Genomic DNA, 14588 nt, shown 5'->3' with positions numbered 1-14588 from the left:
TCTGTGCTCAGACTCCGGCTACCCACCTCCTCAAACAAAGGAATCAAATGCAATATCTCCAAATCTGCAGGTGACACAAAGCTGGATGAGAGGGTGAGCTGTAAGGAGGATGCAGAGATGCTTCAGTGTCATTGGGACAAGCTGAATGACTGGGCAAATGTGAGACAGATGCAGTATTACTCGGATATATGTTAGATTATCCACTTTGGGAGCAAAAACGGAAAGGCAAAAACTGAATGGATATAAATTAAGACATGGGTATGTAGAATAAGATCTGGGCAAACCTGTACTTCAGTCATTGAAGGTAAGCATGCAGGTGCAGCAAGCAGTTAAGATGGCAAATAGCAGAAGGGCCTTCAGAGTGAGAGAATTTGCATTCAGGAGTGGGGATGTCTTGCTGCAATTACATACCAAGAATATTACGTGCAGTTTTGGCCTCTTTATCTGAGGAAGCACACTCTTGCTCTAGGGACAGTGCAGCAAAGGTTTAGCAGACTGATTCCTGGAAGGCAGACTGGCATATTAGGAGAGGTTGCGTCAGATAAGATTATACCACTGGCATTCAGAAGAATGAAGGGGCTTCTCATCGAAGCTTAAAATTCTTACAGGACCAGTCAAGTCAAATGGAGGGCAGATGTTCTTGATGGCAGGGATGTACAGATCAAAGGAGTCACAGTCATTCTTCATACCCTTAAACTAAGATGAGGAGATATTTCTTCACCCAGAGACTGATGAGCCTACAGAATTCACTACCACAGAAATCAATCAATGCTAAAACATTGCACAGTTTCAAAAAGGAGTTTGGGTTTAGCACTTGGAACTAAGTGGATCACAGGATATAAGGTTAAAGGAGGAACAGGCTACTGTGTTGGATGATTCGATATATTCATAATGAATGATACAGCAAGCGTGAAGGGCCAAATGGCCCATTTCTCATTCTACTTCTTATGTTTCCGTGCAAAGTGAATGGCCACAAACTTGGCAGATGGAATATAATGTGGAAAATGTCAGGTTATGTGCTTTGGCAAGAAGAATAAAAGAGCTATATGTTATTAAAATGGAAAAAGATTGCAGAAAGCTGCAGTACAGGAGGAATTTGGAGGTCCTTGTGCATGAATCATAAGAAGTTAGCAACCATGCTCAGCAACTAACAAGGAAGTCTCCTGTTGGCCTTTAGAAGGAATGGAATAAAAGAAGAGGGAAGTATTGCTAAAACAATACAAAGTACTAGACAGACCACATCTCAAACACAGCAAATACTTTTGGCCCTTTATCAAAGGAAAGAAACCTCAACATTGGAGGCAGTCCAGAGAAGGTTAACTAACTTGATTCTAGGTACAGAAGGATCTTCTTTCTAAGGAGGTCAAATAGGTTGGACTTGTACTCTTTAGAATTTAGAAGAGTAAAAGGTTACCTTATTAAAACATACAGGATTCTTAGGGGAACTGTTAGTGTCGATGCAGAAAGTTTGGTTCTTCTTGGAGGAGAATCTACGGCCAAAGGGCATCATCTCAGAATAAGGCGTGACATATTTAAGACAGGGATGAAGATGAATTTATTTCCTTTGTGGGCTTGATTTTGTGGAATTGTTTACTCCAGAGGCCTGTTGAAGCTGGGTTACTAAGAATATTCAAAACAGAGATAGCCATGATCTGATCGAATGGTGAAGCAAATTCAATGGGCTAAAAAGCCTACTTCCATTCCTTCATTTTATGGCTTTATGACCCCTACATTCCTGGGTTTTTCAGATCTCACACACTCTTTGGAACAATGTCTTTCGAGTATTTATTGTTTGCCACTATCCCTTTAGTTAAACTGCTTCACCTCATGCATCGTTTTCTTTTTCCTTGGACATTTCCCATTTTATACGGGGTAACACAATGCAAGTTGATCAACGACAACAACAAGCGAAAAGTTGCTGGAAAATCCCAGTGGGTCTGGCAGCATCCGTGAAGGGAAAAATAGAGTTAACGTTTCGGGTCTAGTGACCCGAACTCAGAACAGTGAGCAAAGATCACCACTCTTTGCAATTATCATCTTTTCATCTTGTAGATATATCTGCCGCTAACCTAAGCCGTCGATCCAGGCTGAGGATTCATTACCACACAAGTTTGCTTTCCTGCACTGAATACTGGGTCCTTCTGTCTCGGACTGAGAATCACACCGACATTTCTGACTCAGAAGGAGGGCCACTGCTGACTAAACCACACTGTATCCCAGATCCCCTCACATTTTGCTGTATTGAACTCTATCTGCCATGTCATTTCCCATTCTGTTGGCCTATTGCAGCTGATCGGAATCATCCTCATTGTTTGGGCTCCTGCAAGCTTGGCAATCGTGGTAAATTTTGGAACTTCACGCTGTATTGCTCATGTTGAGGTGTGCAATAATAAGATGGTAACTATACCAGGGGATTTCAACTTCCTCAACATTGTTTGGGATAGTCATAATCAGTGAATCATACAATATATGAGGCCCTTCAACCCACTGAGTCTGCGCTATCAAGGACATACTATTATAGACACTAGACCCACTGTCAACACACTAGGTCATAGCCTTGAACGTAATGACACGTCAAGTGCTTTTTAAAGATTCTGAGATTTCCCGTCTCAACTATAATCCCAGAGAGTGCATTTCAGACCCCTCTGGATGAAAAAGGTTTTCCTCTAATCCCCTCTAAACCTTTCTTTTTAAAATAATGTCCACCTTGTTATCGAGTGTAAAGTGCACAGTGTAAAGAGGAGTTGGATTTCTATATACGTGTTCAGCAGAGTTTATTGTGTCAACATATGGAAGGTCCATCAAGGGACGGTCCAGTCCCAGATCTAATTCTTGAGAACAAAGTTGCCAAGGTGTTTAAGGTGGTAGTGGGGAGAATATAGTGATAGCAACCACTGTTATGAAAAGGAAAATGGTAGATTGCAAAAAAAAAATTTTGGATCGGAGGAAGGCAGATGTTATTAAAATAAAGCAGGATCTGACCAAAGTAGACCAGGTTCAGCTGCGTCTGGCAAATTCTACAGGAGAAAGTGAACGTGTGATTGGGAAGAAAATGGGGAAAGCACAGGCCCAACATGTTTCCTTTGGGATGAAATTTGGAAATAACAAGACAAAGAACCCTGGATGTGTAGGAATATTCAGAATTGGTTAAGAACAAAAAAAAAGAGGCTTTTAGTAGGTACAAAGGGAGCAAATGATGGAGGCCTTAGTGGAGTATAGAAAGCTCAGAGGGAACTTGAAGCAGTTAGGAGGAAACAGGCGCATGAAAAAACATGAAGATAAAATTTGACAGATCCCAAGATATTTCACAAGTACATTTAGGGGAAGAAGATAACCAGAGAAAGAATGGGGCCCATTAGGGTCTGGGGGAAAACTTTATACCGTACAGAAGGACACTGGTAGAGTGTTTCACTTTAGTCTACATTCAAGAGGAGGAAGATGGAGGTAGAGAACTTGGGGACAGGGACTGAGGTACTTGAGCAGACTGACACAGGGAGTGAGGCTTTGCTAGGCCTAAAAGTAGATAATTCTCTAGGTTTGAAGGGGTTGTATCATATGCCACAATAAGAGATGAGAGGAAATCACAGGGGCTCTGACCCAAACTTTGAATTCTTCTCTGGCTACAGGGGAATTGGTAGAGGACAACTAATGTGGTACCATTTTTCAAGGAGAGAGAGAGAGATACACCAGGAATTACAGACCAATGAATCTCATATCAGTGGGAGGGAAACAACTGGGGAAATTCTGGAGGAGAGAATTCATCTCCACTTGGAAATGCAAGGTTTGATCAGCATGGCTTCATCAAAGTGAGGTCACACTTCACAATTTTGATATAATTTTGCGAGGTATGTAGGTTCCCAGATTTTCACAAGGGTTTTGATGAGCTATAACACATTAGGCTACTTAATAAGATAATAGTCCATGATGTTGCTGTTGTATATTATCATGAACAGAGGACTGGCTCACTCATAGAAGACAGAATTGGGACAAGGGAGGCATTTTCAGACTGGCAACCTGCAGCTAGCGGAGCGCCGCACAGATTAGTGCTGGGGACACAATTATTTATGAAATACATTAATGCCTTGAATGACGAAAGAGAATATACTGTAGCTGATGACACAAAACCATGTGGGAAGGCAACTAGTAAGGATTAATCAAAAAGTCTGCAGAGAGATATTGACAGGCTAAGCAAATGGGCAAAAACTTCGCAGATGGAATATAATGCAGGGAAATCTGAGCTAATGTATTTTGGCAGGAAGAATAGAAAAGCTGGTTATTATTTAATGGAGAATGACTGCAGAAAGCTACGGAACAGAGGGATTTAAATATTCTCGTCTACGAATCACAAAAAGCAAGCATCCAAGTTCATTGGGTAACGAAGAAGGCAAATGGAATGGAATATAAAAGGTTTTGTTAAAATTGTACGAGGCAATTGTCAGATCACAGCTGTAACACTGAGAACAGTTTTGGGAGAAATATCTAAGGATGTGGAGGAAGTTCAAATAAGTTCTAGGAGGTTAAGAAGATTGAATCTGTTCTTGTTGTAATATAGAAGAATGAGATGCCACCTTGTTGAAGCTTATAAGATTTTTGACAGGGTAGATGCAGAGAGTTTGTTTTCCCTTGTGGGAGAGTCTAGGACCAGAGGGCATAATCTCAGAATAAGGGGTCACACATTTAAGATAGAGATTGGGAGGAATTTCTTCCCTCTGAGGGTTGCAAATCTGTGGAATTCTTTGCCACAAAAGACTATTGAGGCTGGTCATTAAGTGAATTTAAGGTTGAGATAGACAGCAGATATTGGGAAAAGGCAGGAAAGTAGACTGGAGAATTAACTGTTCTGCCATGGTCTCTTTGAATCGCAGAGCAGATTCAAAGGGCTGAATGGCCTATTTCTGCTTCTGCGCTCTATGCTTACATTGCAGCTGATGCAGTTTGTATGGATTTCAAAAACGCCTTTGACAAGGTCCCACATGTGAGACTGATATTAAAGGTAAACACATGTGGCACCACTGGCTATTACGGCAAGGTAGTTCTAAAATGGCAGTGGTAAGAGACAGAGCACAGAGGTAGAAGGCTGTTTGTGCGACTGGAAGCTTGTGTCAAATGGCGTACTGCAACGTTCCATATTGGGTCCCTCACTGTTCGTGATATATACAACATAATGAGATATAGATGGGTTGGTCAGATGAGCAGATCAGTGGCAGACAGAATTTAATCCTGAAACATATCAGGTGATGCACATCGGAAGAAGTCACAAGACAAGGAGGTACTCAATGAATGGCAAGACACTAGGAGGCTTAGGGGACACAGACGGATCATGGGGTGCTTGTACACAGAACCTTGAAGGTGGCAGGACAGGTTAACAATTGTTCCTTGGCTATGCCTATCGTTATTTGGATAATCTCCACCAGTCCGACCATACTTCAGGGTATCTGCACTCGTCTAATTATGTCCTCTTGCCCACTCTTGATTTTAAATGGCCTATCGCTATTTGGATAATCTCCACCAGTCCGACCATACTTCAGGATATGTTTGGTTGCCAAACATTTAATTTTGTAGGCTTCAAACCCAACAAGAGACTTCCTCCACCTCTTAGCCTCTGTACCTTTCCTGTTTTAAGGCACTTTTTAAAACAATCTTCTTTGATCAAGCTCTTGATCATCAGAACTAAGAACTTAATAAGGCTCAGTTGTATTCTGGGATCGTTAATACTCATTCCGGATGCCTTCAAAAGTTTCCATCCATTAAAGAGATTATATAAGTGGTTGAAGTCATTGCACAGCAGAGGGGGACAAATTGGGGAGTTATTTCAAAGAGCTATGATATGCCAGAAGACCTCCTTCCACACGCCAACTCTGATTCTACAAACACAAAAATGATTTTCAGACTTGGGAAGATCTTCAAAAATGTCACAAGTAACCAGCTTTTGGGCAGAGTAGAGTTGCTGAGATGATAGACCAGGATTTAGGGGTACCAGTAGTGATAATATACTGAACTCAATCAAATTTTGAGGTTGTAGAATGATGAGGTCTTCAGCATTTTTGACACTTTGACCATTTTCCTTCCTCTTCACAGAACAAGTCAAATAGCGGCAGCTCAATGTTGCGTGGCCGCTCAAGCCTGCTCCACCGTTGATGATGATTTTGGCTGGTCTTCCACATCAGTTAAACTTTTGCTCATATCTCATCCTCTTTTCAAAACATTGATCTATTCACGTGTAGTATCCCTCTCGCTAACTTCATGTGAATTCATTCCAATCACTGAACTCCTAACGCTGACTCACCCGAGATCAAAAAATTCAGCTGAGATCAAGAACTGATCTAGCCTGTATGGCTGAGCTGGCTTTTAAAAGGTTTGCCAGTGAGAAACATTCATTAAAAAAAATACAAATGCATGGATTGCTCTCCAATCCTAAACTCTATTCAAATTCAGTTGACTGAACGGTTGGTTTGTGATGCAGAGTGATCCCCTGCAAGAGAGGGCTCAATTGCCACACCAGTGAGCTTACCACAAATGATCTTCGCCTCAAACCCTCTACTTGCCTGAGGCATGGTAATCTTCTGGTTAAATCATAACCAGTTGTCTCTCTCTAAGGAGTCGCCAAATGGCGTGGTAAGACTTTTCCTTTAATCACGATAACATGGCAACAAGCAGATAACTCAGCTGATGTCACTGACTAATAGAATCCTCAACTATACTAATATTAACGATGTGATATCATCAGAAGGCATGCTCAACTAAGTTTTAATTTGCAAATTAAGTTAACAACCATTCAATCAATATCACTGAAGTACTCATATTACTGATCGTCTCGATACAACATTGTGGTTACATCTGTTCATAAGTGAAGTGTAATGTAATTGCACTTACTGTGGTTTTATCAATGTGACCCTGCAATGAGTCAATAAGCAGGTCACCCACAGGTTGCTGATCAGTGTGGACCCCCTCAGCTGTTATCACATGAGCCTCAAGATCATCCAGAGCTTTCTGCAGTTCTTGAAGTTTCTCCAACGCCTTTTCCACCTGTTTCTGCCAGTTGCTCGCACGGGTTTTCAATTGCTCCCAATTTTCCTTCACTTCTATTGACTGTTTGCGGACAGCTTTGGCAATTCTCTGGGCTCTCTCTTCCAGGGTAGGTTCTGGAAATATGAAGTGCAAATAATTTATCAACTATTCATGACTTTGATCAATGGAACTTCGGTTTTCTTTCCAAAACCCTTTCCTTTAAAAGGTCTCTCTGGACTTTCTCCTGAAATTAGGAATATCTAGTATAAGACTAAAGATTTTATTCATTAAAAATTTATGACTACCAAGGAAACTTTAAAAAAGGAAAAGGATTAGAGTGACTAAATGGGTAAAGTTCTCAACAAAAGACATGAAAAATCCGTTCAGGATATCTTTCGTAGCTATGAAACAAGCATCCAACATAAACCAACTTTCATCTTTCAGGGCTGGCAAGTTAGAATGATAAACTCTAAGTCTACCCTGCATAGTTAACTCAAGAACTCACTTAATGAGGTTGTTAAGAGATATAGGGATAACAAAGTGAGCAGCTGAATGAACACAGCAGGCCAAGCAGCATCTTAGGAGCACAAAAGCTTCCATGTTGGGCCTAGACTCTTCATCAGAAAAGGGGGAGGGTGAGGGGGAGAGGCCTCTGAAATAAATAGGGAGAGAGGGGGAGGCGGATCGAAGATGGATAGAGGAGAAGATAGTTGGAGAGGAGACAGACAAGTTAAAGAGGTGGGATTGAGCTAGGAGAGGTGAGTGTAGGTTGGGGAGGTAGGGAGGGGATAGGTCAGTCCGGGGAGGATGGACAGGTCAAGAGGTGAGGTTGGTAGGTAGGAAATGGGGGTGTGGCTTGAGGTGGGAGGAAGGGATAAGTGAGAGGAAGAACAGGTGAGGGAGGCGGGGACGAGTTGGGCTGGTTCTGGGATGCAGTAGGGGGAGGGGAGATTTTGAAGCTTGTGAAATCCACATTGATACCTTTGGGCTGCAGGGTTCCCGAGCAGAATATGAGTTGCTGTTCCTGCAACCTTCAGGTGGCATTGTTGTGTCACTGCAGGAAGCCCAGGATGGACATGTCGTCTAAGGAATAGGAGGGGAAGTTGAAATTGTTCGCGACTGGGAGGCGCAGTTGTTTATTGTGAACCGAGCATAGGGACTGCTTTGCAGAACACCTAAGTCTCTCCTTGGTTTCCACGATGTTGAGGAGGCCACAACGGGTCCAGCGGATGCAGTATACCACATTGGTAGATGTGCAGTTGAACATCTGCTTGATGTGGAAAGTCTTCTTGGGGCCTGGATGGGGGTGAGGGAGGAGGTATGGGGGTACGTGTTGCACTTCCTGTGGTTGCAGGGAAAATGCCGGGTGTGGTGGGGTTGGAAGGGAGTGTGGAGCGGACAAGGGAGTCACGGAGAGAGTGGTCTCTCCAGAAAGTAGACAAGGGTCGGAGGAAAAATGTCTTTGGTGGTGAGGTCAGATTGCAGATGGTGGAAGTGTTGGAGGATGATGCGTTGTCTCCAGAGGTTGGTAGGGTGGTATGTGAGGATGAGGGGGTTCTCTTTTGGTGGTTATTGCAGGGGCAGGGTGTGAGGGATGAGTTGCAGGAAATGAGGGAGACACGGTCAAGGGCGTTCTTCACCACTGCGGGGGGTTGGGGGGGTGGGGAGGAGTTGCGCTCCTTGAAAAACGAGGACATCTGAGGTGTACGGGAATGGAATGCCTCATCCTGGGAGCAGATGCGGCGAAGGCAAAGGAATTGGGAATAGGGGATAGAATTTTAGCAGGAGGTGGGTGGGAGGAGGTGTATCCTAGGTCGCTGTGGGAGTCGGTGGGCTTGAAATGCATATCGGTTTCTAGGTGGTTGCCTGAGATGGAGATAGAGGGGTCCAGGAAGGTGAGGGAGGTGTTGGAGATAGTCCAGGTGGACTTGAGGTTGGTGCCCGAGATGGAGACATATATAGCTCCATTCATATTCACAAATCTCTGTTTCAAATCGAATCTTCTGAAGCACGTATGCAATTTTTCATTGTCAATTAATGTTGGAATGTTGATTGCACAGCAAAAGTGTTTCAAGAGACTGATGGGCCTCAGACTTTTTAGCCAATTGTATTTGGCAAGTTGACGTTCAGCACTTCTGTAACAAGTCCAATCCCAGTAAGTGGAGCAAATGGCATGGTCAACATTTCAAAAAAATACAAGAGAGAAAAATTAAGACAATGGCCTGAGTGTTTCGCCCGATTACAGCAGAGGCATTAACACATACTAGTTTACATTAATTTATCTCTGAATCTACCAAGGAATGAATTCTTTGACAATGTCATGACAACATTGAGACATTTGGCAAGCTCAGGGGCAAGGGGACTGGTTCAGAACTGTACACAGAAACGTAATGAAATGCTGAAACACTGTATGGTGAGAATGGTACGAACAAGGAAATGGTACTATTTCATCTGTATCAATGCGTAGTTGGAATACACATGGTTTGAACCGGCACCAATGCAAAATTGAATAGCCATTGCGTGACATAGCATGTGTTCAGAATGAGGAAGAGATGAAGCTTAGTTAGGATTCATTTCACGAAAATGAATCTCAACTAACTAATCTAATTAAACAAGGCAGTTTTACATACAGAACGCTGGTTTACAAACAAAATCTGCACTAATTGACTTCCAGATAGTAAAATGAAAGCTGTTGATCTCAAACTTTGATTATAAACAGAACTGAAAGATGAAGTGACAATATTGGATTCAGGATTACAAACTGACATCGGGGATTCAGCAACTGATAGAGACCATCCATGTAGTTAATCTTGAATTGGCAGCATTACAAGTGACCAGGACAATACCTGCTCTATAAAAATAAGAAACAGAAGACAACTAAGATACAAAAATGTGACATTCAATTCCAATTACAAAATACTTTAAGCAAACAATTTTATTTCATTCACATATATTATCTGCAATAATATCCATTTAATATTGGTTCTTCCAAACTGTTGCAGCACTTTGACATTAAAAGAATATTCCATCACAAGTATTGCTTGCAATAAAAATCCCAGCATGTTCTGAAATCCTTAGAATAAAAGTATTTCAATCCGATGGTGCTCCTGCATTATTCGTCAGTTCCCCACTCAATGGGTATGTTCTGATATGCAGGAAACTTCTATTGTTCGATATGGGGACGGGTATTTACTTGGCATTGTTCTCATGGAGGCAGCACTGACAGATTATAATTTTCTTCCTGTGGGTTTTGTAGTCCAGATTTTTCTCTCCTCCATTATATTGCATTAAAGATCAACAACATTCACCATTTCCTCAGTTTGAGAACCTACCATGTTAAAAAGTGACCAATTAAATTGTTGCATTGCCTTCAATTTCACAAGGACTGAACTAATCTGCTGCTTCCGACACTGATTGCAAAATTAAACCATGAATTGAGAACAAAAACAGCGGTATTTTGTACTTTCTGTTGTGGCAAGTTTGGAAATAGAGGACATTTAATCAGGTAGAAGGATGGTACCACCTACAATTCTGCTTAGAGCCAGATTAAATCCATGGTGAGAAGACTTCTACATAACTTCCCAACTTCGTTGCGAGTTAAAGTCCCTAACTGAGCAACTGACGCACACATACATCATCCCACAACAACTGGTATTGACTCAACAGTGGGCAGGGGTGTCACCATTAAGAAATGTAACAGGCCTTCAAAGGCATTCAATGTGCAACATCAAGAAGGGGAAGCGGCGTGCTAATGGTGGTTCACTCAATCCTGGCCCGAGATCTAGCAATAATCGTAGGTTGGTTGCCATGGTAACAGAGATCATCACCTCCCAAGTGACACTGCTGCTCAGTACACCTGCTGGGTTCTGGTTAGCCAACAGCTCATGGCGAATGAAATCGCACCAGATCGGCCGCCGGTCTATTAAGTGCCAGAGGGGAGAAAGATGTAGCTGCCGACACATGAGAGGAGCAAGGTCAGGATGACATACCCCTTGAGGGCAGCGACCTGAGGCTGGTGTTCCCCTGAAGGGAAGATGGTTGGGGCAAGCCGTTCCCTCATCAGTTCTCGAGTCAATGGCCTAGACCCTCGTCGCTTCCACAGGATTCCATCCAGAGGCTAAACAGCTGCCTATTCATCAGTGCATGCAACTTCTTCAACTCTGATTCACAGCTGGGCCTGCAGGTAAATCTGCAAAACCACTGTCCCAGAGTACAGTTTCTTTGCATAAAAGGCACATTTTCAAGCTAGGAAGTCAAGGTTAACCAATCTCTTCCAACATTTAGAACTTTTGATGTTGGAAGTCAGTCAAGTACAAAGTCGCAGCTCATCAGGAACTAAAACTAAGTTGCTGGAATAGCTCACCAAGTCTGGCAACATCTGTGATGGGGAAAAAAAAGCAGCGTTAACACTTTGGGTGCGGTTACCATTCCGCCACTCATCAGGCATGTTTATTACTGGAATATTAATTGAGTAGAAACTAAACAAAATTGGATAAAAGGCAGGAGATGGAGAGTGGTGATGCAAGGAAGTTTTCCATCATGGAGACCTGTTGCCAGCAGTGTTCCACAGGGATCATTGCTGGGTCTGCTTTTGGTTGTCATTTATATAAATGATTTAGATGAGAATATAGAAGGCCTGGTTAGTAAGCTTGCAGATGATACCAAAATCGGTAGTACAGTCGACAGCGAAGAGGGGAAATGCCAGTTTTAAGGAAAGGTCACCGGACCTGAAACGTTAACTTTGTTTTTTCCTTCAAAGATGCTGCCCGAATTCCTGAGCTTTTACAGCAACTTTGTTTTTGTTCATAATTTACAGCATCTGTAGTTCTTTCGGTAGTTAGGAAGGTGTTTCATTACTCAGACCTTTGAGGAGAAGAGTTGGAATGCCATGTTGAAGTTGTACAGGATATTAGTGAGGCCTCTTCTACACTGTTGTGTCCAATTCTGGTCAGTGTTCAAGGAAGGATATTATTAAGCTGGAGAGGGTTCAGAAAAGATTGACCAGGATGTTGCCAGAAATGGATGGTTTGAGATTTAAGGTGAGAATAGACTGGGGCTTTTTTCACTGGAACATAGGAGGTTGAGGGGTCACCTGATGAATGTTTATAAAATAATGAGGGATCTAGATAAGGTGAACGCCAAATGTCTTTTCCCTACTGTGGAGGATTTCAAAACTAGGGGGCATATTTTTAAGATGAGAGGAGAAAGATTTAAAAAGGAAATGAGGGGCAATCTTTTCACACAGAGGATTGTTCTAATGAGTTTTGAGAAGCTTTGTAGCTCAGGTTGAGGTTCTGGATGTGAGTTTGCTCGCTGAGCTGGAAGATTCGTTTTCAGACGTTTCGTCACCATTCTAGGTAACATCATCAGTGAGCCTCCGACGAAGCGCTGGTGTTATGTCCCGCTTTCTATTTATCTGGTTAGGTTTCCTTGGGTTGGTGATGTCATTTCCTGTTCTTTTTCTCAGGGGACGGTAGATTGGCTCCAAATCAATGTGTTTGTTGATGGAATTCCGGTTGGAATGCCGTGCTTCTAGGAATTCCCGTGCATGTTTCTGTTTGGCTTGTCCTAGGATGGATGTGTTGTCCCAATCAAAGTGGTGTCCTTCCTTCTCTGTATGTAAGGATACGAGTGATAGTGGGCCATGTTGTTGGATTGTTCATATGTGGAATGAACTTCCAGAGGAATTGGTGAATGTGGGTACAGTTTCACTATTTAAAAGACACCCAGATAAGTACATGAATAAGAAATGTTTGGAGGGATATGGCCGAGTGCAGGAGGCAGGCAGGACTACTTTAGTTTGGGATTATGGTCAGCAAGGACTAGTTGGACTGAAAGGTCTGTTTCGTGTTGTGTCACTCTATGATTCTATAAATACAATTTTATTTAAATGCTAGCGTTATCTTCTTTAGCATTGATCAAGGGTAGGTTATGGACAAAATAGAGCTTTGTATTTAGTCTGATCTCAGCTGTTTAAGGAGACTGGTAAAGTCTTTCTTGTCAGAAAAGTGGCCTAAAAAGTCATAAACAGGAAACAAATACAAGATTGGGTTGCCTCTTGAGGTTAACCACAGATCTATGTAAATGTCTGGCTCACATTCAGGAGGACTTTGCAATGTGTGACTTACTGGTGTTTTATACCACTACAACAATTGAATACGATGGATTTGCTTTACAAGAAAAATGGTGAAGGGCTATTTTGTTTCACTTTGTAATTTACTACACACTATCAAGGTCATTGATGTTTGACATTGAATGAATCAAATTCCATTTTAGTTGAGGAATCGAGTGGTAATATCAGGTTTGGCCTTTGAAATGACAAGTGTTATGATCCCAGTTGATGATGATACTGGACAATTCAGATCCCAGGGTGAGATAAATTTTCATTCTTTTTACTGTGGTATTCAATTACTGAAAGTGCTCACAAGCGGATGCCTATGTGTATTTTTAACAGAAGAACACAGAAAATTATTAGATTAAAACCCACCTCTTGTCCTTCTCACTGCACACGGTATAGGTGTACAAATCAAACTTAAAACTTGCGCAGCATTCCTCCAGTATAGAATCCAAGCTCACAAATAACATTATTATGTGAAGGCTGTTCAATATTGCTCTCCAGAGAGAGAAAAATGTTTTCACTTTCTATTAATGTTCTCTTATCATTATTTTAATTTTACTTGGATGGATCTCATTTTAACAGCATTGAAACCTTCATTTTTTTTAGTTTTATGAATCACAGAAACCCAGTAAGCAGGTACAGCAGGTATTAAGGAAGGCAAATGGAATTTTGGCATTTGTTGCTAAAGAAAGCGAGTATAAAAATACAAAAGAAGGTTGCTGCAACTATGCAAGGCATTAGTGAGACCACACCTGGAGCCCTGTGTACAGTTCTGGTCTCCTTACTTAAGGAGAGATGTCATTTTATTGGAGGCAGTCCAGTGGAGGTTCACCAGGATGATTCCAGAGACGAGAACCTGTCTTAAGACAGACAGAGTAGTTTCGGCCTACATTCTCAGGTGTTCAGAAAGATGAGAAGGGATCTAATTGAGGGATATAAAATGTTCAAGCAGATTGATAAAGTTGACATGGAAAGGATGGTTCCTCATGCGGGCAATAGAACAAGAGGTCATAGGTTTAGCATAAGGGGAAGAAGGTTTAAAGAGTTGATGAAAAATTTCTATGCTGGAAGGGTCATGAATCTCTGGAATTCACTCCCTGAAAGGGCATTGGGCGGCTGTGACATTGAGCAAATTTGAAGAGGAGATAGAACGATTTTTGAGTTCATAATGGATTCAAGAATTATGGAGAGCAGGTAGGAAACTGAAGTTGCAGCAGAGATAAGATCAACCACAATCGTATCAAACAGCGGGGCTCGAGGAGCTGAATTGTCTTACTCCTCCGAGTACTTAAGTTCATTATCATTTTTGGCTTGGAGCTGTGAACTGTGAGCTGAGAGTGACCTTTGGACTGTGAGCAGCAGCTTATGTGAAAAAAGAAGAAACAATTTGATATTTGTTTCTGAGGCTAGGTCTGGAAGTTAATTGCAGGTCAATTCTTCTTCCAAGAAAACTCGATTGATG

The 14588-nt window shown here is 42.0% G+C and overlaps 1 protein-coding gene across 4 annotated transcripts in view; it reads right to left on the bottom strand.

Moving 5' to 3' along the window:
- Positions 1–14588, bottom strand: part of LOC132207714 (utrophin-like) — a 114422-nt gene that overhangs the window by 56128 nt on the left and 43706 nt on the right. For 3 of the 4 annotated variants that reach the window (XM_059643610.1, XM_059643609.1, XM_059643608.1), the window contains one exon: positions 6818–7142. The exons of the other annotated variant lie outside the window; for it this stretch is intronic. In XM_059643610.1, the coding sequence (XP_059499593.1) occupies positions 6832–7142 (311 nt within the window). In that variant the 3' untranslated portion in view covers positions 6818–6831. Of the gene's footprint in view, positions 1–6817; positions 7143–14588 lie in introns of those variants that run through there. 4 annotated transcript variants of the gene reach the window in all.

Source organism: Stegostoma tigrinum, unplaced genomic scaffold (assembly GCF_030684315.1).
Source record: "Stegostoma tigrinum isolate sSteTig4 unplaced genomic scaffold, sSteTig4.hap1 scaffold_130, whole genome shotgun sequence".
Classification (NCBI taxonomy): domain Eukaryota; kingdom Metazoa; phylum Chordata; class Chondrichthyes; order Orectolobiformes; family Stegostomatidae; genus Stegostoma; species Stegostoma tigrinum.
This window is presented reverse-complemented; position numbering and strand designations above follow the sequence as displayed.